Below are 25,811 nucleotides of genomic sequence, written 5' to 3'. Positions count from 1 at the left end.
CAGTTCTGAAGCGAATGCCACGAAGTGGTTCCTTCATCTTCGGAATCAAATCAAACTCACAAGGACTTAAGTCCGAGGAGTATGGTGGATGGTACACTACTTCCCAGTCCCATCGACCAAACAGAGCAGCCACAGCTTGCGCTGCATGCGCCCGCGCATTGTCGGGCAAAATGATGGGCGGGTTGCGCAGAAAGTGTCGCCGCTTCTTTCGCAAAGCTGGTCGCAGGTGATGCTTCAAAAACGAACAGTAATACTGTGCATTGACGGTCTGCCGTGGAGGAACGTAATGCGTTAGGATAACACCATATCAGTCGTACACGAAAATCACCATAACTTTAGACCGCTCCATTAGCACCATCAACAGAACAGGCTCTGCTAACGATATACTACACCTTCCACATCGCTGAAAACAGGTTCTACACAACGCTGGTGACTACTTTGAAGGACAAAAAATGGTTCAAATGGCTCTGAGCACTATGGGACTTAACTTCTGAGGTCATCAATCCCCTAGGACTTAAAACTACTTAAACCTAACTAACCTAAGGACATCACACACAACCATGCCCGAGGCAGGATTCGAACCTGTGACGGCAGCGGTTCCAGACTGTAGCGCCTAGAACCGCTCGGCCACCCCGCCCGGCTTTGAAGGACAGTAACAGGTGCAAACATGTAACTCTTTTGTATCCGTTGTGAATAAATAGTTACAACTATTTAAGTTCCAACTCTCGTATACTGTCGGGGTGATGGGTTGTTCGCCTTCTTAACTCTTCTATCTCATATTCATAGCGATGGACTCTTTCATTCGATCCCTCATCAGGGATACGTACAACTCAGTTTTCGTAGCTCTTCCCTTGATAAACCCATCCAGTTTCTTTAATTCTGTATCGATACTTTCATTGACTGTTTCAGTTTTTTGCTCTACTGATGCCTTACATCACTGGATTCTGTCATTCAACTTTTCGACTTTCGTAGCTGTTACCTTGATAATGCTTTCCAATTCCACTAATCTCGTACTAACTACTTGCTCACTTCGTTAGATTCTATCATACAGCTGAGATTCACCTTTCGCAGCCACTGCCTTGTTGCCGCTATCCAATTTCTTTATTCTTGTGTTGTTTTTCAGTCGACATATAACCGCATGTTTGACTTATGCTTCATCACATCTGGATGAACACAGTGCTCCCTTGCGAATTTGCCCATAGCCTACAATATACCGACAGGGTTATGTTTTGGTAAAGTGCGTTTTATGCAGAATCTCTTCGAAGTTTCATCTACATAGATCATCATTCAGTTTCCTCGTTTTATCAGTAACCAAAAAATCATATTGCGATTCAGCACTCGCCACATATGGTGACAAGTTCATTGAATGACATGTTGGTTCCTGTATAGGCTTGGTAAATATGCTTTCAATTCAGATTGTCCTGTTTGAAAGATGTTATAAGGTTTGCATTATCCCAGCCCAACTGCTTCATGATCCTTGAGTATGTCTGTCTGAAATAAAATATATCACCTTACATACGATGACCAAAGCAGAAATATTTCCTGATCTCATCCCGATTTTCGACTACAATGTCATCAAATATGAATATAGTGTCTGACTTCACTTTTTCAGGTGGTGGAATATCAGTGCTTTAGCTGACTGTGTGGCATGGTAATCCCTCAGTGTTATGCAGTATCTCCTACAATAGTTGATATTTTTGCTGAAACAGGGTATATATACATACATACATATATATATATATATATATATATATATATATATATATATATATATATATATATATATGCGCGAAGCGGACTCCCTCATGATGTGTTAATAATGTTAGAGCTAGATTAGTCTTTCCACAGTCCGGAGGCCCTAAAATTAAAGCATGTATGTTATTGGGAATGCACATTATCTAGCTTCCAGCATCTATATTGCAGGATCTGTCGGCTGTCACAAGACTCTTGTGAAGGAGTTGTTTCTGTCCACTCCGCCATGACGACAACTAGACGGCCACATTGGCATAAAAGGTATTTTATAGAGAACATACATGCAGCTCCTGAACTTTTATAAGCACTTTCATATTGTAGAGTATATGAACAGACTTAAATAGGAGCACAGTTTTGCGTCTATACCTGTCGCAATTGGTCTATGCACTTCCACCTTCAGTCTGAGACAATATGAATCATATAATTAAGCAACAGTTTCTTCCGATGGACGCAGAGTTCGGCCAGAAGACTCCAAAAACTTACTCAACAATGTTTAAATTGGTGGGCATACGATTGCCGCCTTAGTCGGAAATCTACAGCATATGTTATTAAATGACATGTGTACATTACATTCTTAAGCGTCTGTTCCTACAGATGTATGCACTCTCTGCTCTTAAATATTTTAATTGTTCCAGGGAAGTCTCCTACTGTGACAATATGATCTCCTAGCGTTATTGATGGCGAGCGAACATGGCTGCCGAGGAATGAAGAAATATGCTTTGACATATTACATAACAGATACACTTCATCAGCAGATAATATCACTTTAATGTCACAAGAAGGTGGATTTTCAAATATGACTACCAGATGGAACTCCCGGTTGGATATCACACCTACACTGACGCATTTACAACCTGTGTAGTTAGTTGGTTGGTTTAGGGGATGGGACCAAACAGCGAGGTCATCGGTCCCATTGGATTAGGGAAGGATAGGGAAGGACGTCCGCCATGCCCTCCATGCCCTTTCAAAGGAACCATCCCGGCATTTGCCTGAAGCGACCTAGTGTAATCATGGAAAACCTAAATCAGGATGGACGGATGCGGCTTTGAACCGTCGTCCTTCCGAATGCGAACCTGTGTGGTTTAAACTGTAGTTAACATCAGACAACATAACTACCACGTCATGTGGCTTCCTCACATTACCTGCTACTACGCACCTCAATATATTAGCCCTTTGCTGGTTCTCTCACGGCTGGATGAACTATTCATTGATCACTGTTTATATACATTATTTTCACAACAGTGTGAGCAACTTAAAAAAATCATAGTATAAAAGACGGATACGCCTGCTTTTACTGACAGTTTATCGCCAGAATGAACAAGGTAATGATCATTTGTGGAGCGACTGTGCTCGTCGTCAACTTAGTGAGGTCAGTCAGAGTATGCTACAAATCAGATCTACAGATCTGTCGACTATTACATCGCTATTTAGCGATAACAGTGACTGCAAAACTTTGATGTGTTCAAGAAGACGTCTTAACCTTGAGGTTCTGGATATTCCAAAATATATTACGACGGTTCAGCTGGAACATTATCGATTCCAAGACGACGACGAGTCACTTACAACTGCCTGTTCCATTTTCGAGGGACTGAAATCACGAAGTATTTGTAAAGTGCTTTTGGACATTTATCAGAAACTCATTGAAAGACGTAACAGTTTCAGTATAGTAGACTATTACCTGTTTCCTACACAGCTTATGCCTCAGTTATGTGATATTTCTACCAGACTTAAATTACTGCCTCAGATGTTTAAAAATGATGTAATTCTTTCTATGTGTGTGCCCTGCTTTAGCATTATGATATGAATACTCATTGCCAGTCTGATGGGCCTCCAGCCATTAAACTGCACTATGTTGGTTGTAAAATGGAAAAAAATAAATCATTTTTGTACCCACTTTAGGCATTTTTTCTGGTGTCAGAGGTCTACCAAGTCACAACTCTTATTTCAATAAGAGACAGGAGGACCTCATTAACTCTGCCTGTTGCTGTCACATAAGCCACAGATCGTGGACATGTGTTTTTCATGTACTCGATAAACCACTTGCCTGTGGCTGTCTCAACAGGCACTTCGTATCTGATATTCATTTAGCAGTGACCGACTCGGTGACTGGACAGATTGGAGCTGGCAGCATCCTGGCAGCCGGCAAAGGCACCGCCGATGGCTGCAGACAGTGGTGACATCCAGTGCGCCGGCGGGCGGCACTAGCATCTCCAGGGGTGGTGGGCAGTGGTGCCATCCAAGGGGGTGGCGGGCGGCACTGGCATCACTGTGGGCGGTGGCCAGTGGTGGTGCCCAGTAGGGCGGTGGGTGGCACTGGCACCGCTGGGGGCAGTGGTGGCGTCCAGGGGGGCAGCGGGTGGCACTGGCACTGCTGGGGGCAGTGGTGGCGTCCAGGGGGGCGGAGGGCAGCACTGGCACTGCCAGGGGCACTAGGCAGTGGTGCCTTCCAGGGGGGCAGCGGGTGGCACTGGCACTGCTGAGGGTAGTGGTGGCGTCCAGGGGGGCAGAGGGCAGCACTGGCACTGCCAGGGGCACTAGGCAGTGGTGGCGTCCAGGAGGGCGGCGGGTGGCGCTGGCAACGCTGGGGGCAGAGGTGGCGTCCTGGGGGGCAGAGGGCAGCACTGGCACTGCCAGGGGCACTAGGCAGTGGTGCCTTCCAGGGGGGCAGCGGATGGCACTGGCACTGCTGGGGCAGTGGTGGCGTCCAGGGGGGCGGAGGGCAGCACTGGCACTGCCAGGGGCACTAGACAGTGGTGCCTTCCAGGGGGGCAGTGGGTGGCACTGGTTCTGCTGGGGGCAGTGGTAGCGTCCAGCGGGGCGGAGGGCAGTACTGGCACTGCCAGGGGCACTAGGCAGTGGTGCCTTCCAGGGGGGCAGCGGGTGGCACTGGCTCTGCTGGGGGCAGTGGTGGCGTCCAGGGGGCGGAGGGCAGCACTGGCACTGCCAGGGGCACTAGGCAGTGGTGCCTTCCAGGGGGGCAGTGGGTGGCACTGGCACCGCTGGGGGCAGTGGTGGCGTCCAGGGGGGCAGAGGGCAGCACTGGCACTGCCAGGGGCACTAGGCAGTGGTGCCTTCCAGGGGGGCAGCAGGTGGCACAGGCACCGCTGGGGGCAGTGGTGGCGTCCAGGGGGGCGGAGGGCAGCACTGGCACTGCCAGGGGCACTAGGCAGTCGTGCCTTCCAGGGGGGCAACAGGTGGCACTGGCACTGCTGGGGGCAGTGGTGGCGTTCAGGTGGATGGAGGGCAGCACTGTCACTGCCAGGGGCACTAGGCAGTGGTGCCTTCCAGGGGGGCAGCGGGTGGCACTGGCACCGCCGGGAGCAGTGGTGGCGTCCAGGGGGGCGGAGGTAGCCCTGGCACTGCCGGGGATGGCGGGCGGTGGTGGCATCCACTGGGGTGGCGAGAGGCACTGGCATCTCCAGGGGTGGTGGGCAGTGGTGGCATACATGGGGGCGGTGGGTGACACTGGCACCACCGGGGGCAGTGGCCAGTGGTGGTGCCCAGGAGGGCGGCAGGTGGCAGGTGGCACTAGCATCTCCACGGGCTGCAGATACTGGTGGCATCCAGGAGGACGGCATGCAACACTGGCACCGCTGGGGCAGTGGTGGCGTCCAGAGGGGCGGAGGGCATCACTGGCACCGCCAGGGGCACTAGGCAGTGGCGCCCTCCAGGGAGGCGATGGGCGGAACTCGCATTGCTGGGGGCAGTGGGAAGTGGTGGCGTCAGGCAGGCAGCGGGCAGCATGCGGCACTAGCATCACCAGGGGCAGCGGGCGGTGGTGGCGTCCACGAGGACGGTGGGAGGCACTGGCACCGCAGGGGGCAGTGGTGGCGTCCATGGGGGCGGAGGGCAGCACTGGCACCATCAGGGGCACTAGGCAGTGGTGCCCTCCAGTGGGGCGGCGGGCTGCACTGGCTCCGCTGGGGGTAGTGGACAATGGTGGCGTCCAGGGGCTGGTGGGCAGCAGGCGACACTGGCATCTCCAGGGGTGGTGGGCAGTCACAGGGGCTGCAGCAGTGCACGAGTGTTCTGACCTCAGTACGGATAAGCTCTATATTTTATTTTAATAGGTTGTTGAATAGGTAGAGGGTCTATGACTGAATCAACAAGTCTTTAGGAAAAAACACACTGTGCTTTATTCATTTTAGGTACATTGTATAGTGGTACCACAGAACTCGGAAAATATATGCTGTCTGCAAGCCATACACTCGGCCTGTATGGTGTTAAAGCTAATAGTCAGTATTGTCCACATTGGTATTCCTCTGTACAGGTGTACAGCTTTTAGGAATGGTTCAAATGGCTCTGAGAACCATGGGGCTTAACATCTGAGGTCATAGTCCCCTGGAACGTAGAACTACTTCAGCGTAACTAACCTAAGGGCATCACACGCATCCACGCCCGAGACAGGATTTGAACCTGCGACCGTAGCAGTCACACAGTTCCAGACTGAAGTGCCTAGAACCGCTCAGCCACACCAGCTGGTCAGCTTTTAGAGTTACACTCTTTGGTACAGGAGATACACAGGAAATCATACACTGTTCTACCTGGTCCATTGTAACACTATTTTTGTTCAAATAGTCTACAAACTCATAGTATGTAGCTCTTGCATATACCTGCCAATGACATAATCTTTCTGCAGTGATCGATGTTGTACAGAACATATGATTTAATTTCACAACACACCATGAAGTTAATTCTAACATAGCTTTGCCATACATTTCAACTATAGTAACATAATGGCCTAACAATTGAGTGTCAACCAGTGTAAGGGATTATACTTGTCTGTCATGTTATTCTTCATATAATGCATCATACTGCTCATATATTCCCTCTAGTACTATGAAAAATGAACAATTAACACATTGCGCGTTTTCAAGTACAATAACTACAGCAAAGTCATTATCTGGATCCAGGGCAACATTTACTGGTTTAGATCCATACGCAGTAACGTTATATGTGCTTGCGAACAGTAATACTCGTGATGGATCACTTACCTTTGGTTCTGCGGGCTGTGGCAGCTGCTGTGGTGCTGGTATCATATAGTTTAATGAAGGTGGTGCAGCATAGCTGAAAGACACCAAGTACGACAAATTGGGAAGCTCATCTGTGGACTGCTGCGACAGTGTAGCCAGTAGTATGTAGAAGTCCTCATCTAACAGTTCCACTACCACCAGTTCAGGGGTGTGTAGTGTTGCTGGAAGAATAACAAACCACAGATATGTATTTCAATAAGTATTTGTTAATAACAATAGAAATGGTTACATTATTATTAGAGACTTAGTTTCGTATCTAACATCTTATTCCTCTTGTCCTGGGGGCGCTAGTTGGTCCCAGCTGATGCTGCTGGCACTTCATCATCATCTCACTATGAAGTTCAGACCTTGAATGAGGGGAGGGTGGGCCTCGGGCTGCTGGATTCATAATATAAAAAAGAGAGGGACAGGGAGAGCTCGATTCCCACTGGTCACTGAGTTTCCCGCCATTCTACTGTGCTCCCTTCGGCTGAGAGGTGTTTCCCACCATTTTATGTCACATGACCACTATTGCACAATTGGCTAAGATGTGGGGATTTCCCTGGATCACTTTGATCAATTCCCAGTGGAGAAGAGGAAGTAAAGGGCTGGGGGGCAGCATTGCTCCAGTGCGTGGAATGGGAGAAACCTGCCCCAATTCCCTTCTCCACCATAGACTTTTCAACTCAGCAGCTGGAATACAGTCTTGGGGGGAAGCAGAACCAGATTATGCACATGGCTCGAGTCGAGTATGTTACAGCTGACTTCCACTTTCAAACAAAGCTATATACGTTAGTTGCGTGGTTCAAATACTGGGTGATCAAAAAGTCAGTATAAATTTGAAAACTGAATAAATCACGGAATAATGTACATAAAGAGGTACAAATTGACACACATGCTTGGAATGGCATGGGGTTTTATTAGAACCAAAAAAATACAAAAGTTCAAAAAATGTCCGACAGATGGCGCTTCATCTGATCAGGATAGCAATAATTAGCATAACAAAGTAAGACAAATCAAAGATGAAATGCTCAATATGTCCACCATCATTCCTCAACAATAGCTGTAGTCGAAGAATAATGTTGTGAACAGCACTGTAAAGCATGTCCGGAGTTATGGTAAGGCATTGGCGTCGGATGTTGTCTTTCAGCATCCCTAGAGATGTCGGTCGATCACGATACGCTTGCGACTTCAGGTAAAAGCCAATAATCGCACGCACTGAGGTCTGGGGACCTGGGAGGCCAAGCATGACGAAAGTGGCGGCTGAGCACACGATCATCACCAAACGACGCTCGCAAGAGATCTTTCATGCGTCTAGCAATATGAGGTGGAGTGCCATCCTGCACAAACATCATAAGTTCCAGCAGGTGTTTATCAGACAGGCTGGGGATGATGCGATTCTGTAACATATCGGCGTACCTCTCACCCGTCATGGTAGCAGTTACAAAACCAGAATCACGCATTTCCTCGAAGAATAAAGGCCCGATAACGGTAGATGTGGTAAATCCAACCCATACCGTGACTTTCTCGTTGTGCAATAGAGTTTCCACGACAGTTCTAGGATTTTCGGTAGCCCAAATTCTGCAGTTGTGGACGTTGACACACCCTCAGAGCGTGAAATGAGTTTCGTCGGTCCATAACACGTTACTCAACCAATCGTCATCTTCCCCCATCTTTTGAAACGCCCACACCACAAATGCCCTCCGTTTCACTAAATCGTCAGGTAACAGTCCATGATGCCGATGGATTTTGTATGGATAGCATCGGAGGGTACGCCTATGTGCCAACCAAACAGTAGTGTATGGAATGCCGGTGCGACGTGCAACTGCACGAGCGCTGACTTCACCGTGCACAGACGAACCCGCTACAGTCTCCATTTCTTCCTGAAGTGTCTCAGCAGCATTACGCCTTGTGCTCGGTCGGCCACTCTGGGGTCTATCGTCTAAACAACCCGTGGCTTCGAACTTCGAAATCATTCTCGCCACAGTTGCATTTGTCAAAGGACCTTTACCCGTTCGAATCCCCTTCCTATGGTGATAGGATCGTGATGCTGAACTAGCACATTCCCCATTCTGATAATACGGCTTCACTAAAAGTGCCTTTTCAGGTAACGTCAACATGCTGTGACTGCTGGCACATCTGATTCTCTCTCTTTTTTTTCTTTATTGTTATTTTTAAACCTGTTTACAGGCAGGCCAGCAGCAGCATACTACGCTGCTCTTTGGCCTCAGAGAAACACAAAAGATACAAATGAAGACAATTAGAGAAAAAAAATATGGTGGACATATAATCGGAGACAAACACTTTTTAAAATATATGGAGCCGTTCACGGGCGTAGAGTCCAAGATAAAATTTGTTCAGACACTTGGACACATACATAGACGAAAATTGTCACACGTGAACGTAGGTGCACAAAACGAATAACACTGAACCACTTAAGCACAAAACGACGGCACACACAGAAACACAAGGCGTTGATCTCCGGCGCGCGAATGTTCACTAACTGTGTACGAGTCTGGGGACCTGCCAAGAGAGGAGGAGGGGGGGTGGGAGAGGGGGAGGGGAGAGCAGATGCCATGGGCAGGGGAAATAGTTGGAAGGGAGGAAGACGGAGGGGAAACCCGGGGGAAGAGGGGTGGAGGAAGGGGATGGGGGAAAAGGAAAGAGAAGGGAGGGAGAGTGCCTAAAGGAAAGGACACAGGAAGTGGGGGGGGGGGGAGGATCAAAGTGATAGGAGGGGTAGATGGAGGGGAGGAGGACATCATCAGGGAGGGGGAGCTGGCGGAAGCCACCTTGGGAGAGGGTAAGGAGGGTGGAGAGATTGAGACCGGGTGGGACGTGGGAATACAGGCATGGCAGCAGGCGGGGGTGGGAGAGGATTGGCGAGACAAGTGGGTGACGAGGATCGAGTTTGCGGGAGGTGTACAGGAACTGTATCCTTTCTGATTCTCTCTCTGATTACAGCTCCTTTTATACACGATTGTCATGCGCAGTCACTGCCGTTTTGCTGTCCAGCGCCATCTGTCAGACATTTTGTGAACTTTGTTTTTGGTTCTAATAAAACCCATGTCATTCCAAGCATGTGTGTCAATTTTTACCTCTCTATCTACATTATTCCGTGGTTTATTAAGTTTTCAAATTTGTACTAACTTTTTGATCACCCGGTATATTACTAAATATCCATCACAGAGACAGGAGAATGGGTGAGTTTAAGTTTAAAATCCTTATGCAATGTAAAATTTTACTGGTGCGAATATTTGTATGGGTGTTTATTGCTCTGGTCTGTAACAGGGTGAACTGCCACCGATATCTCATATCACAACTTCACTTTCTCCTTTCGACAGTGGCCTAATTGAAGTGATGTGTTGACATTCAATCTAGTGTGAACACTCAAGCATTTGATAGTGACGTCTTCTGTTCAATTCCAACGATATCCAGCGCGGAGGAGAAAGGGGAGGAGGAGGACGATTGTTGGATTTTAGGTGTTTTGCATAACTGGCGGACCTTACATCCAACAATTTTAACTGCAAACACGGTAAACACAAGGAGCTGCAAATCCAAAAGGAGGAGGAGGAGTTTAGTGCTTAACGTCCCGTCGACAACGAGGTCATCAGAGACAGAGCACAAGCTCAGATTACAAAACAATGGAAGAAGAAAGTGGCCGTGCCCTTTCGAAGGAACCATCTTGGCGTTTGCCTTAGGCGGTATAGGGAAATCACGGCAAACTTAAATCAAGAGACTGGATGCCAGTTTGAAATGTCATCCTCCCGATTGCGAATCCAATGTGCCAACCTCTGCTCCACTCTACTCGGTACATCCAGTGTGAATCGACCTTAAGTCTGCTCTTCCATCTGATCCGTATACAAATTTAACTAATATAGTTTAAAAGTTGGAGCTTCTTTAGTGAAAAAAGTCCATCTAATTAGGACACTGGTGACCTCTGTGTTTCTCGCTGTTTAGTACCCTAAACCACTAATCATCATTATCATCACTATATATCTAGAGAGGATAGCAACTGCTTCCTCCAACTTCTTTTCTCTTAACACAGTTTAATTATTTCTTAAAATTATGTACAAAAAGGATCTGACTTTCTTTCAGAGTGCAGTTAACTGTTCCCTTTTTCGCAAACCTGTAGCATCTCCTAAATATTCTGCCAGTAAAAAGCAGTCTTTGATTTGCCTTTCCCACAACATTATCTATTGATCGTTTCAATTTAAATTATTCATGACTGTAATTCGTAGGTACTTAGTGAAATTGACAGTCTTTAGATGTGTGTGATCTATCGCAGCCGGCCGCGGTGGTCTCGCGGTTAAGGCGCTCAGTCCGGAACCGTGCGACTGCTACGGTCGCAGGTTCGAATCCTGCCTCGGGCATGGATGTGTGTGATGTCCTTAGGTTAGTTAGGTTTAAGTAGTTCTAAGTTCTAGGGGACTGATGACCACAGATGTTAAGTCCCATAGTGCTCAGAGCCATCTATCGCATGACTGTAGTTTGACAAATTCCTTTTAAATCATGTGAATGACCTCACGCTTTTCATTATTTAGCGTCAAATGTCAATTTTGCACAATACAGATATCTTGTCTAAATGAGTTTGCAATTGGTTTTAATCTTCCGATTACTTCGTTTAACTATTCGTTAAACGAAAGCATCATCTGCAAATGATATAAGAGGGCTGCTCAGGTTGTCTCCTAAATCGTTTATGTAGATTAGGAACAGCAAATAACCTATAACATTTCCTTGTGGAACGCCAGATATCACTTCTGTTTTAGTTGGTGATCCATCAGTTACTACGAATTGTGATCTTTTCGACAGGAAATCACGCATCCAGTGGCACCATGTTCGAACACAGTATATGTTCCAATATCTTACTGCAAATCGACGTCAGTGGTATGTGACTATAATTCATCGGATTACTCCTGCTTCCTTTCTTCAGTATTGTTGTGACCTGTGCAGCTTTCCAGGCTTTAGGCACAGATCTTTCGTCGATCGAGCGATTGTTTTCGACTGTTACGTATGGAGATTGTATATCAGCATAATGTGAAAGGAATTTAGTTAGTGTACACTCACAAGGGAACCTCCCCATCGCACCCCCCTCAGATTTAGTTATAAGTTGGCACAGTGGATAGGCCTTGAAAAACTGAACACAGATCAATTGAGAAAACAGGAAGAAGTTGTGTGGAACTGTGAAAAAATAGGCAAAATATACAAACTGAGTAGTTCATGGCAAGATATGTAACATCAAGGTCACTGGGACCTAAGGAGCGACGTGGTCTCGTGGTAACGTGAGCAGCTGCGAAACGGAAGGTCCTTGGTTCAAATCTTCCACCGAGTGAAAACTTTAATTTTTTATTTTCAGTTTATGTGACAAACTCTTATGCTTTCATCACTTTTTTGGGAGTGATTATCACATCCACAAGAAAACCCAAATCGGGCAAGGTAGAAGAATGTTTTTACCCATTCACCAAGTGTACAAGTTAGGTGGGTCGACAACATATTCCTGTCATGTGACGCACATGCCGTCACCAGTGTCGTATAGAATGTATCAGATGTGTTTTCCTGTGGAGGAATCGGTTGACCTATGACCTTGCGATCAAATGTTTTCGGTTCCGATTAGAGAGGCACGTCCTTTCGTCTACTAATCGCACGGTTTTGCGATGCGGTCGCAAAACACAGACACTAAACTTATTACAGTGAACAGAGACGTCAATGAACGAACGGACAGATAATAACTACGCAAAAATAAAGAAAGTAAAATTTTCATTCGTGGGAAGACTTGAACCAAGGACCTCTCCTTCAGCAGCTGCTCACGCTACCACGAGACCACGGCGCTCCTGAGCTCACGTTTTCCTTGATGTTGCCTATATCGCCCATGGACTACTCAGTTTGTATATTTTGCTTATTTTTTCACAGTTCCACACAACTTCTTCCTGTTTTCTCAATTGATCTGTGTTCAGTTTATCAAGGCCTATCCACTGTGCCAAGTTATAACTAAATCTGAGGGGGGTGCGATGGGGAGGTTCTCTTGTCAGGACGGAGGACTTGCCTGTATTAAGTGATTTAACCTGCTTTACTACACTGAGGATATTTAAGTTACCCATGTTGGCAGCAGTTCCTGATTCGAGTTCTGGAATGCTTACTTCGTCTTCTTTGGAGAAGGAATTTCGGAAAACTGTTGTTAGTGACTCCGCTTTAGTGGCATTGTCATCGGCAACATTACCTTCGCTGTCGCGCAAAATGGTTCAAATGGCTCTGAGCTCTATGGGACTTAACATGTGAGGTCAACAGTCCCCTAGAACTTAGGACTACTTAAACCTAACTAACCTAAGGACATCACACACATCCATGCCCGAGGCAGGATTCGAACTTGCGACCGTAGCAGTCGCGCGGTTCCGCACTGAAGAGCCTAGAACCGCTTTTTTATCTCATTTTGTTCTATGTTGTTCGTTGAATTTGTTCGGCGAGGACGTCTGATGACACCCGTTTAGGTTCATCGTTAAATCCGTTCACTCAGTTTTTTATTACAGAGAGTAGCTAACCCTCTGACCGAACACGCTGAGCTACCGTGCGGGCGACCTCGGCCACCGCGACCGGCCGTTGTCGCGCAGTGGAGGTATTGATTGTGTCTTGCCGCTGATGTACTTCACATACGACCAGACTCTTTCTGGACTTCCTGCCAGATTTAGAGACAGAGTTTCATTGTGGGAACTATTAAAAGCGTCTTGCATTGAACTTCACTCTAAATTTCGAGCTTCTGTAAAACTTAGCCAATCTTGGGGATTTTGCTTTCCTTTAAATTTGGCATGCTTTATTCGTTGCTTTTGCAACACGTGATATAAATCTCTCCGTTGCTGTTGATACTACTTCATTGGATTTAAGGTACAGTTGGTTTTCTTTCATAGTTAGTTCAGAAGGAATGGAGTCCGTCTCCCAGGAACGCGAGAATCGAATTTTTATCTGCTTCTTTAATTGATATATTTGCATTTATTTTTAGTGGGTTTGGCTGTCACGGTATTCATTCTCGTTACAACGTCCTTGCGATCACTAATCCCTGTATCAGTCATAATTGTCACTATTTGCATCGGGTTATTTGTGACTATGAGTTCGGTTATGTTTTCATAACCAATCACAGATCGAATGTGGTCCTGACCTAATTGTTCAAAATAATTTTTCAGAGAAGCATTTAGCACGATTTCGGACGATATTTTGTGCCTGCCATCGTCTTTAAACATGTAATTTCGCCAACATATCGAGGGTAGATTGAAGTCACCGCCATGTATAATTATATGAGTGGTGCACCTATTTGAAATGAGACTCTAGTCTGCATCTACATCTACACCTACATAGATATTCCGCAAGCTACTGTACTGTGCGTGGCGGAGGGTAACCGGTACCACTACTAGTCATTTCCTTTCCTGTTCCACTCGCAAATAGAGCGAGGGAAAAACGAATATCTATATGCCTCCGTCTGAGACCTAATTTTTCGTAGCTTATCCTCGTGGTCTTTACGCGCAATGTATGTTGCGGCAGTAGAATCGTTCGGTAGTCAGCTTCAAATGCCGGTTCTCTAAATTTTCTCAACAGTGTTTCTTGAAAACGACGTCGTCTTCCCTCCAGGGATTCCCATTTGAGTTCCCGAAGCATCTCCGTAACACTTACGTGTTGTTCAAAACTACCGGTAAAAAATCTAGCAGCCCGCCTCTGAAAAACTTCGATGTTTTCCTTCAATCCGACCTGGTACAAATCCCAAACACTCGAGCAGTACTCAAGAATAGGTCGCACAACGTTACGCCCAGATATTTCAACGACTTGACTATCTCAAATGGGACACTAGCAATACTGTATCCGAACATTACAGGTTTGATCTTCCTAGTCATTTGCATTAAGTTACATTTGACCACATTTAGGGCTAGCTGCCATCCATCACACCAACTGGAAAGTTTGTCTAAGTCTTCTTTGAACTGTTCAGCACCTGTATCATCTGAGTCGGGAGGGCGGTAAAAGGCTCCAGTTACTAATTTATTCCGGTTGTCAAGTATAGCGTCAATCCATACTAACTTTCCAGGAACTATCTACTTCAATTTCGCTACAAGGTAGACTACTTCTTAGCCGGCCGGTGTGGCCGTGCGGTTCTAGGCGCTTCAGTCTGGAACCGCGTGACCGCTACGGTCGTAGGTTCGAATCCTGCCTCGGGCATGGATGTGTGTGATGTCCTTAGGTTAGTTAGGTTTAAGTAGCTCTAAGTTCTAGGGGACTGATGACCACAGATGTTTAGTCCCATAGTGCTCAGAACCATTAGAACCATTATTAGACTACTTCTTACAGCAACAAATACACCACCGTCAACTGTATTTAATGTATCCTTTACGAACGCCTTCAGATCCTTTCTAAAAATTTCTGCTGAAGTTATTTCTAGTTTTAGCTAACTCAATAAATGGCTCTAAGCACTATGGGACTTAACATCTGCGTCATCAGTCCCCTAGAGTTAGAACTACTTAAACCTAACAAACCTAAGGACATCACACACATCTATGCCCGAGGCAGGATTCGAACCAGCGACCGTAGCAGCAGCGAGGTTCCGGACTGAAGCGCCTAGAACCGCTTGGTCACAGAGGCCGGCTTTTAGCTAACTTTCGGTTCCTATAACGGTTTGGGATTCAGTGCTTTCTATTCGATCATATACATGTAACAGAGGTAAGTTTATACAGAAAACCATACCACATTTAGAGACTTGCACAAAACTGTTTTATGGAAACCAACGGTATTTTGAACTTCAGTTGAACCCCGGAATACTATTACAAGCCGGCCGCTGTGGACGAGCGGTTCTAGGCGCTTCAGTCTGGAACCGCGCGACCGCTACGGTCGCAGGTTCGAATCCTGCCTCGGGCATGGATGTGTGTGATGTCCTTAGGTTAGTTGGGTTTAAGTAGTTCTAAGTTCTAGGGGACTGATGACCTCAGAAGTTAAGTCCCATAGTGCTCAGAGCCATTTGAACCATTTCTAGGATGAACCTCAACAAAAGCAAAACAAGGACAATGTAGTGCATTAGAACAAAATCAGGCGGTGTTGAAGAAATTAGATTAGGAAATGAGACACTAAAAGTTGTAGATAAGTTTTGCTATTTGGGCAGTAAAATAACTAATGATGGCTGAAGTAGAGAGGGCAAGAAAAGTGTTTTGAAGGAGAGAATTTTGTTAATTTCGAATATAGATTTGAATGCTAGGAAGTCTTTTCTGGAGGTATTTGTTTCGAGTGTAGCCTTGTATGTAAGTGAAACGTGGGCAATAAACACTTTAGATAAGAAGAGAATTGAAGCTTTTAAACTGTGATGTTACAGAAGAATGCTGAAGATTAGATAGGTAGATAATTTAACTGATGAGAAGATACTGAACAGAGTTGAGGAGACAAGAAATTCGATACACAACTTGACTAAAAGAAGGGATCGGTTGATAGAACACATTCTGAGACATCAAGGTATCACCGATTTAGTATTGTAGGGAAGTTTGGGGAGTAAAAACTATTCAGGAAAACACAGGAAACAGATTCAAAAGGAAGTAGGCTGCAGTAGCTATTAAGAGATGAAGAGGCTTACACAGGATAGCGTAGCATGGAAAGCTGCATCAAACCAGTCTTCAGACTGAAGACTACAACCCTCAATGAATCTCTGGGAATAATGTTTTCCTGGCGCTTTCGAGTGTAAACATATCCTCCTCAACGCATCCTTGCTCAACACGATTCTGACGGCTGTAGGGGTCTTGAACCGAACCCCTGTATCTGGTGTCAGCAAGCGGCTGTTACCGGTAGAGACATCTACGCCTGATGCCACACCCACAGCAGCAGCAGCAGCCGACATCGGCTGCACAGATCCGCTCTAAGGTCAACGGCTACGGACTTCAGTTCACAATGATGTGGTGCAGTGATTGACTAATATTTTTTGGTCTTGTGCTTGTGTCTTTGGTAGTGACCTAAGCTGCATGCTAAAAGTGTCGTTTGTTAGACCGAAAGAACCTGCGGATTTGTCTTTGTTCTGTGGGAACACAAGGGAGTTTTATCTGCAGCCAGTAAGATCTTCAATTTGCAGTTTGTCCCGGCATGATTTTTCATGTGTTAAACCTGTGTCAGCTACGTGCAGTATGCGTAGGTGGTTTAGTCAAGAAGCGCAGTATTGTGCAGAGGCCCATTGGACCATGGTACAGCACAAATATTAAGCGCAGTTTGTTCTTATTGTGTATTAGGCGTATTGTTTCTGTATTTTTCTCGTATAACAGTAGATGGAGGTTACACGAATGCCACACACATGGTAGCGACTTTGAACGAAACGGGAAAGCCCAGGGGCAAACAGCAGCGTTGCTGGAGATTACAGCTCTACATAAGCAGGACAACGAGGCACTGCATAGGAGGGTAGAAAAATGGGAAGCCGCTGATGGGCAAGTACCTTCTGAGTCAGTGGAGGCCAAAATTGTGTTAGGTGTACCCGTCCCTTCCCTCGATCCTGCAGTGGCTATCCTTATAGCACCCTTTTCGGAAAAAGCGACCGAGGATGTACGTGTCTTTATTGCTGATGCGAAGTACACTACTGGCCATTAAAATTGCTGCACCACGAAGATAACGTGCTACAGACGCCAAATTTAGCCAACAGGAAGAAGATGCTGTGATATGCAAATGATTAGCTTTTCACAGCATTCACACGAGGTTGGCGCCGGTGGCGACACCTGCAACGTGCTGACATGAGGAAAGTTTCCAACCGATGCCGCATACACAAACAGCAGTTGACCGACGATGCCCGGTGAAACGTTGTTGTGATGCCTCGTGTAAGGAGGAGAAATGCGTACCATCACGTTTCCGACTTTGATAAAGGTCGAATTGCAGCCTATCGCGATTGCGGTTTATCGTATCGCGACATTGCTGCTCGCGTTGGTCGAGATCCAATGACTGTTAGCAGAATATGGAATCGGTGGGTTCAGGAGGGTAATACGGAACGCCGTGTTGGATCCCAACGGCCTCGTATCACTAGCAGTCACATGACAGGCATCTTATCTGCATGGCTGTAACGGATCGTGCAGCCACGTCTCGATCCCTGAGTCAACAGATGGCGACGTTTGCAAGACAACAACCATCTGCACGAACAGTTCGACGACGTTTGCAGCAGCATGGACTGTCAGCTTGGAGACCATGGCTGCGGTTACCCTTGACGCTGCATCACAGACAGGAGCGCATGCGATGGTATACTCAACGACGAACCTGGGTGCACGAATGCCAAAACTTCATTTTTTCGGATGAATCCAGGTTCTGTTTACAGCATTATGATGGTCGCATCCGTGTTTGGCGACATCGCTGTGAACGCACTTTGGAAGCTTGTATTCTTTATCGCCATACTGGCGTATCATTTGGCATGATGGTATGGGGTGCCATTGGTTACATGTCTCGGTCACCTCTTGTTCGCATTGACGGTACTTTGAACAGTGGACGTTACATTTCAGATGTGTTACGACCCGTGGCTCTTCCCTTCATTCCATCCCTGTGAAACGCTACATTTCAGCAGGATAATGCACGACCTCATGTTGCAGGTCCTGTACTGGCCTTTCTGGATACAGAAAATGTTCGACTGCTGCCCTGGCCAGCACATTCTCGAGATCTCTCACCAATTGAAAACGTCTGGTCAATTGTGGTCGAGCAACTGGCTTGTTACAATATCGCCAGTCACTACTCCTGATGAACTGTGGTATCGTGTTGAAGCTGCATGGGCAGCTGTACCTGTACACGCCATCCAAGCTCTGTTTGACTCAATGCCCAGACGTATCAAGGCCGTTATTACGGCCACAGGTGGAGGTGGTTGTTCTGGGTACAGATTTCTCAGGATCTATGCACCCAAATTGCGTGAAAATGTAATCACATGTCAGGTCTAGTATAATATATATGTCCAATGAATACCCGTTTATCATCTGCATTTTTTCTTGGTGTAGCAGTTTTAATGGCCAGTAGTGTATGTAGCCGATATAGGAAAATGGTCGGAGGAACCGGCCTTGAAAATGGATAAACTGAGGTTAGAAGGCGACGAAGAAACTTACGTTATGTACCACCAGATCCTTAGTAAGATCTCGACGTTTGAACTGGCTACTAATCTCGTCCAGCGCTATCGTAAGCGAAGCTTTGCAAGGCTGACCAGAGAGAAACTCAGTGGACTGTCGAAGAAACACGGTGAATCGGTAGAGTGTTTTTCTGAGAGAACTAAAAAACTGGATACACATACGTACTAGTTGACGCACAATGAGAAGGTTGATAGATTCATGCTCCTTGAGGCAGAGAACAGGACTTTGGATGTGTTCGAAATATACATCTGCATACTGTACATACTCCGCAAGCCACTGCACGCTGCGTGACGGAGGTTACGCTGTACCACTACTAGTCATTTAATTTCCTGTTCCACTCGCAAATAGAGCGAGGGAAAAACATCGATGTATATGTCCCCGTATGAGCCTTAATTTCTCGTATCTTATTTTCGTGCTCCTTACGCGAAATGCATTTTGGTGGCAGTAGAATCGTTCTGCAGTCTGTTTCAGATACCGGTTTTCTAAACTTTCTCAATACTGTTTCTCGAAAGAACGTCGCCTCTCCTACAGGGATTCCCATTTGAGTTTCCGGATGACCTCCGTAATACTTGCAAGTTGTCTGAACCTACCGTACCAGTAACAAATCTAGAAACCCGCCTCTTAACTGCTTGTGTTTTCCTTTAATCTGACCTGGTGCGCATCCCAAACACTTGGTCGCACTAAAGTCATATATGCGGTCTCATTTAAAGATAAACCACACGTTCCCAAAATTCTCCAAATAAACTGACGCAACCATTTGCCTACCACAATCCTCGCATGCTCGTTCCATTTCATGTCGCTTTGCAACTTTACCCCCAGATATTTAAACGACATGACTGTGTCAAACAGAACACTACTAATGCTCTATTCGAACGTTATGGGTTTGTTCCTCCAAATCATCTGCATTAACTTACATTTTTCTACATTTAGAGCTAGCTGCCATTCATCACACCAACTAGAAATCTTGTCTAAGTCATCCAGTAACCGCCTACAGTTAATCAACGACTACACCTTCCCATACACGAGAGCATCAGCAGGAAACAACCACGGATTGCTGCCACTCTACCTACCAGATCACTTATGTATAGAGAAAATAATAGCGGTCCAGTCGCAGTTCCGTTGGATACTCCTAACGATACCCTTGTCTCTGATGAACAGTCACCATCTAGGTCAAAGTACTGAGCTCCATTTCTTAAGAATTCACTCACGTATCTATGGACCTATTCCATATGCTCGTACCTTCTTTAACAGCCTGCAATGGGGCACCGTGTCAAACGCTCTCCAAAAATCTAGAAATATGGAATCTGCCTGTTGCCCTTCATCCAAAGTTCGCAGTAGCCACGTGAGAAAAAGGCAAGCTGAGTTTTGTACGAGCGATGCTTTCTAAAACCGCGTTGATTTGTGGACAGAAGCTTTGAAGCTTTTCAGTCTCAAAGACATTTAATATATTCGGACTCAGAATACGTTCAAGAATTGTACAGCAAACCCAATTAAGGGTATTGGCCTGTAATTTTGCGCCTGTAATTTTATGAAATTTAAAACTTCAGCTTTCCTTTGGCTATCTTCTACTGCTATACCAAAGTGTTCAACGAGTGGCTGGATGGAAGCCTTAGATCCGCTTTGCGATTTTATACAACACCGGAATTTTCTCGGGTTCTTGGTCCGATATTTTGCTAAGCTACGACGGTGGTATAAATTGTAGGCTTCGCAAGTAGATCTTTTTAGAGATGCGCGAATCTCTACTGCTATTGTAAGATATGTGAGCTACACCACTGGCCATTAAAATTGCTACACCAAGAATAAATGCAGATGATTAACGGATATTCACTGGAGACATAGTATATTACTAGAACTGACATCTGATTACATTTTCACGCAATTTGGGTGCATAGATCCTGAGAAATCAGTACCCAGAACAACCACCTCCACCTCTGGCCGTAATAACGGCCTTGATACGTCTGGGCATTGAGTCAAACAGAGCTTGGATGGCATGTACAGGTACAGCTGCCCATGCAGCTTCAACACGATACCACAGTTCATCAGGAGTTGAGACTGGCGTATTGTGACGAGCCAGTTGCTCGGCCGCCATAGACCAGACGTTTTCAATTGGTGAGAGATCTCGAGAATGTGCTGGCCAGGGCAGCAGTCAAACATTTTCTGTATCCAGAAAGGCCCGTACAGGACCTGCAACAAAAATGGTTCAAATGGCTCTGAGCACTATGGGACTCAACTGCTGTGGTCATAAGTCCCCTAGAACTTAGAACTACTTAAACCTAACTAACCTAAGGACAGCACACAACACCCAGCCATCACGAGGCAGAGAAAATCCCTGACCCCGCCGGGAATCGAACCCGGGAACCCGGGCGTGGGAAGCGAGAACGCTACCGCACGACCACGAGATGCGGGCGACCTGCAACATTCAGTTGTGCATTATCCTGCTGAAATGTAGGGTTTCGTAGGGATCGAATGAAGGGTAGAGCCACGGGTCGTAACACATCTGAAATGTAACGTCCACTGTTCAAAGTACCGTCAATGCGAACAAGAGGTGACCGAGACATGTAACCAATGGCATCCCATGCCATCACGCCGGATGATACGCCGCCGGCCGAAGTGGCCGTGCGGTTAAAGGCGCTGCAGTCTGGAACCGCAAGACCGCTACCGTCGCAGGTTCGAATCCTGCCTCGGGCATGGATGTTTGTGATGTCCTTAGGTTAGCTAGGTTTAACTACTTCTAAGTTATAGGGGACTAATGACCTCAGCAGTTGAGTCCCATAGTGCTCAGAGCCATTTTTTTGAACCGGGTGATACGCCAGTATGGCGATGACGAATACATGCTTCCAATGTGCGTTCACCGCGATTTCGCCAAACGCGGATGCGACAATCATGATGCTGTAAACAGAACCTGGATTCATCTGAAAAAATGACGTTTTACCATTCGTGCACCCAGGTTCGTCGTTGAGTACACTATCGCATGCGCTCCTGTCTGTGATGCAGCGTCAAGGGTAACCGCAGCCATGGTCTCCGAGCTGACAGTCCATGCTGCTGCAAACGTCGTCGAACTGTTCGTGCAGATGGTTGTTGTCTTGCAAACGTCGCCATCTGGTGACTCAGGGATCGAGACGTGGCTGCACGATCCGTTACAGCCATGCAGATAAGATGGCTGTCATGTCGACTGCTAGTGATACGAGGCCGTTGGGATCCAACACGGCGTTCCGTATTACCCTCCTGAACCCACCGATTCCATATTCTGCTAACAGTCATTGGATCTCGACCAACGCGAGCAGCAATGTCGCGATACGATAAACCACAATCGCGATAGGCTACAATCTGACCTTTATCAAAGTCGGAAACGTGATAGTACGTATTTCTCCTCCTTACACGAGGCATCACAACAACGTTTCACCATGCAGTGCCGGTCAACTGCTGTTTGTGTATGAGAAATCGGTTGGAAACTTTCCTCATGTCAGCACGTTGTAGGTGTCACCACCGGCGCCAACCTCGTGTGAATGCTGTGAAAAGCTAATCGTTTTCATATCACAGCATCTTCTTCCTGTCGGTTCAATTTCGCGTCTGTAACACGTCATGTTCGTGGTGTAGCAATATTAATGGCGTGCAGTGTATGTTTCTGCTGACATGTCAAGGAGGGTCAGACTAGAGAACCCAAGTGATTTGCCCAGCGCCTTTAGCGTTGCCACACGAATAGAGGAAATCGACATTGCTACATGGAGGCAGAGTGACTGCGGTTTTTTCTCCTCTGATCTGAAGCGTTACAGGTGTGGGCACAAGGGCCACGTTGGGAAGCAGTGTCCGTCAGCTGGGATACTATAAATGTGGGGAGGTGAGTCACAAGACGCGTGATTGCCGGAAGAAAACCCATGACAAGTAACGTCCATATATTCACTCGTTGAGTGGGAATGGAGGCCTCATTCATCATATGGCTGCATGTGTTGGGTGTCAGTCTGGACCTCTTGGGCAGAAAGAGATTGAGGTCTCCATGGTATAGGTTGCATCGAGTGGTTGATAATGACATGAGGTGATTGAGAACTACAGTGCTCAGTTTTAGCCTGGGAACTAAGCATTTACTGTGTGTTGGGGAAGGGCATTGTGTGATCCTGGTACTCGACTTTTTTTGTTAAAAATCACGCAAAAATTGACCTCTCGCAGTGTACACCCGAGCTGACATTGTTTCCTCTAGGGACAACAGCTGCAAGTAATATGATGTCACAAGATTCATCAGTCATGAAAATGTAACCAGACAAACAGTAGACACAAGCACTGAAGTCTAATTTGCATGACACAATACCGCGAGGTACAGGAAAGTTCATCTCAGTTGGTATAGGTATGAACCTACCCAATGGTTCATTATATGTTGTAGAGCCATTTGTAACTAGCAACAAATTGTATAAGTCATACTGTCACTGAAGTATAGTATACATCAGTGATGTGGATGGAGATTTTATGGATCCAATCAGTCTCGATAATTTTGGCATGGACGAAATAAGTCTGCCAGAGGGTTTTTTGATTGCAATTTGCATATTTTAGAGGAAGACGACACGGGTAGGTCAAGTGGGGACCGCTGATGCAATAAAACTGTCGTTAAGTGAAAATGGTAGTGTTTCATACATTGGACGACATTTCACATGAAAAGTAAAACATTTACAAGGGAATGATGGGAAAGTGATGGAAATTTTGTTACTGCAGTTCATGGATCTGTTTAATCTAATTGGCCTGTTAACATCAGTCACACAGTGCAGAATACTGACAGGGATTAACGCTCCACTGTGTAGAAACCATACATAATTCCAAATTGTATGCAACCAATAATGGAAGAATTTATCGACCAACAGCTAGCAGATGGTATTATTGAATACAGTGAAAGCACATGGGGAACAGCAGAAGCCACCAGAAAAATTTTGCTATGACTACCGATACCTTAATGCACGAACCATCACTGATGCATATCCCATACCGAACATAACAAAGACTCTGGACAACTAGCGTTGAAGGCAGCGCTGGAAGACGGCTTTCACCATACTGTGGGGCCATTTTCAGTACCGTTAAGTGCCATTCAGACTCAAGAATACACCCATCACTTTTCAAAGATAATTGGATGTGGTATGTATAGGACCTAATGCAAGACAATTTTTGGTTTATCTTGATGACATCATAGCGTTTTCAAAGGGCATGGGATGCTATGTACAATAGCAAGAGGAAGTGTTCAAAAACCTGAGGACAGCATGAATAATGCTAAGCATTGGCACATGTCATTTTGCACCAACAGAGGTAATTATCTTGGGCACATGATCAGTCAGGGAGGTGTGAGAACAGAGCAATGATTATTATCAGCTATTTGGAACTTCTCGTCACCACAGACAGCTAAATAATTGCAATCTTTTTTGGGTCTCTGTAATTATAATCATAATTTTGTGATGAACTTTGCTGAAAGTGCTGAATCTTTGAAACATTTATTACATAAAGGAGCAAAACTTGAATGGTCTACCTAATATTAAACAGTGGTTGATACTTTGAAACAAGTGTTGACATCATGTTAACTTTTGACACTTCTAAGGTTTGAAAAAGAATTCATTCTCTCTTGTGAAGTGAGCAATATAACAGTTGGTTGTGTCCTTATTCGGAATGTAAATAACAGAGAACATCATGTACCATACCTGTTCCAACAGCTGAAAAAAGCAGAGATAAATTGTTCCACAACTGAGAAGAAAATATTGGCAGTTATATATGCTATTTCTTACATGTCCTGTTATTCGTGTGGCTTAAAAGTTCAAACTAGTGACAGGTTATGCTTCATTAAAATGATTATGAGGATTAAAGGACCCTTTCAGCAGACTGACAAAGTGAACCCTATGACTGAGTGAATTTGATTACAAAGCGGTGCACAAGCTGGGGAAGAAGCATGCAAACGTTGACTGAGTACGAAGGTTGCAGTTCTGCAAGCATTGCACAGAAGCATTGCTGAGTGATAAAAGGCCCAGTCAGATATTTAAGTCGTAACCACAGTTTGTTATGCACAACAGCTTTCCCAGGAGAAAATTCTGAAAGAAACTCAAGACCATCTGTTGGCAGCTAATAGTCAGCAGAAATCAACTGATAGATGGATTGCTGAGAAATTTCGTTGGAGGAACAGGAAACGAGATGTCAAACAATTTGTCAGGAACTATGTGCAATGGGCTGATCTCAGCCAGTGACTGAGTGCTTATAAAGATTACTGGAAGCGTCTCGAAACAGATTCATATTGGCCGTGATAGGGCATTTTTCACAATATATCATGATGACTGCAATCCCTGGCCGACAAGTGAGTAACGCTGTCCAAGCAATGGTGAACAATTGGTGGCTCACATTTGGTGTTCTGGATACTATAAGCACAGATCAGGGAACTGATTTTGTGTCAGATCTGATGATGCAGTTATGCCATATATTTCATCTTACTTTGTTCTTTCCAAAATATCTTAAAATTTCACTTGACTGTTGAAAAGGATCTTTTTGATAACATGGGCACACAATGAAAAAGTGTTTTTAATGAAAGTGATATATTCTTGTGGTTTTTGTATGCTGAATTAGTAACAACTAATCGATTAATTGCAAATAATTAATATTCATTATTTAAAAATGCCTTTTAGTAACAATCTTAATAATACATATTTTGATTGTTTTTTGTTACATTTGTGGTGAGTCGGTGATTAGGAAACACACACAGGAACATGAAGCCCAATCCACACTAGAACGTCATCTCATGTCAACCTCAGAGTCCATTTACCCTGCATGTCACATCTTGTTGATTCAATTAAACCAGTACCAACCTGTGAGCAGAAGTTTATCAGTTAGCATCTGTGATACAAAAGAGCAGAATATCAGACAATGATAAAGTTTGTTAATAGCCCAAGCAAATTTCATAACTGATATTCATGACCAATTTTGTACGATAAGTTGCTGAGATCGACAT

General features: G+C 45.5%; 1 protein-coding gene across 1 annotated transcript; it reads right to left on the bottom strand.

The window, feature by feature from the left end:
- Positions 1-3,807: 3,807 nt before the first annotated feature.
- LOC126471330 (uncharacterized) lies at positions 3,808-5,590 on the bottom strand. Its single transcript, XM_050099451.1, has 2 exons — positions 4,640-5,590; positions 3,808-4,542 (listed from the first exon to the last, which is right to left on the bottom strand). Exons 1-2 carry the CDS (start codon positions 5,588-5,590, stop codon positions 3,808-3,810), a joined length of 1,686 nt encoding a protein of 561 aa, XP_049955408.1.
- Between the last annotated feature and the right edge of the window lie 20,221 nt (positions 5,591-25,811).

Source organism: Schistocerca serialis, chromosome 3 (assembly GCF_023864345.2).
Source record: "Schistocerca serialis cubense isolate TAMUIC-IGC-003099 chromosome 3, iqSchSeri2.2, whole genome shotgun sequence".
Classification (NCBI taxonomy): Eukaryota; Metazoa; Arthropoda; class Insecta; order Orthoptera; family Acrididae; genus Schistocerca; species Schistocerca serialis.
Note: the sequence above shows the minus strand (reverse complement) of the source record. Positions and strands in the feature narration are given on the sequence as shown.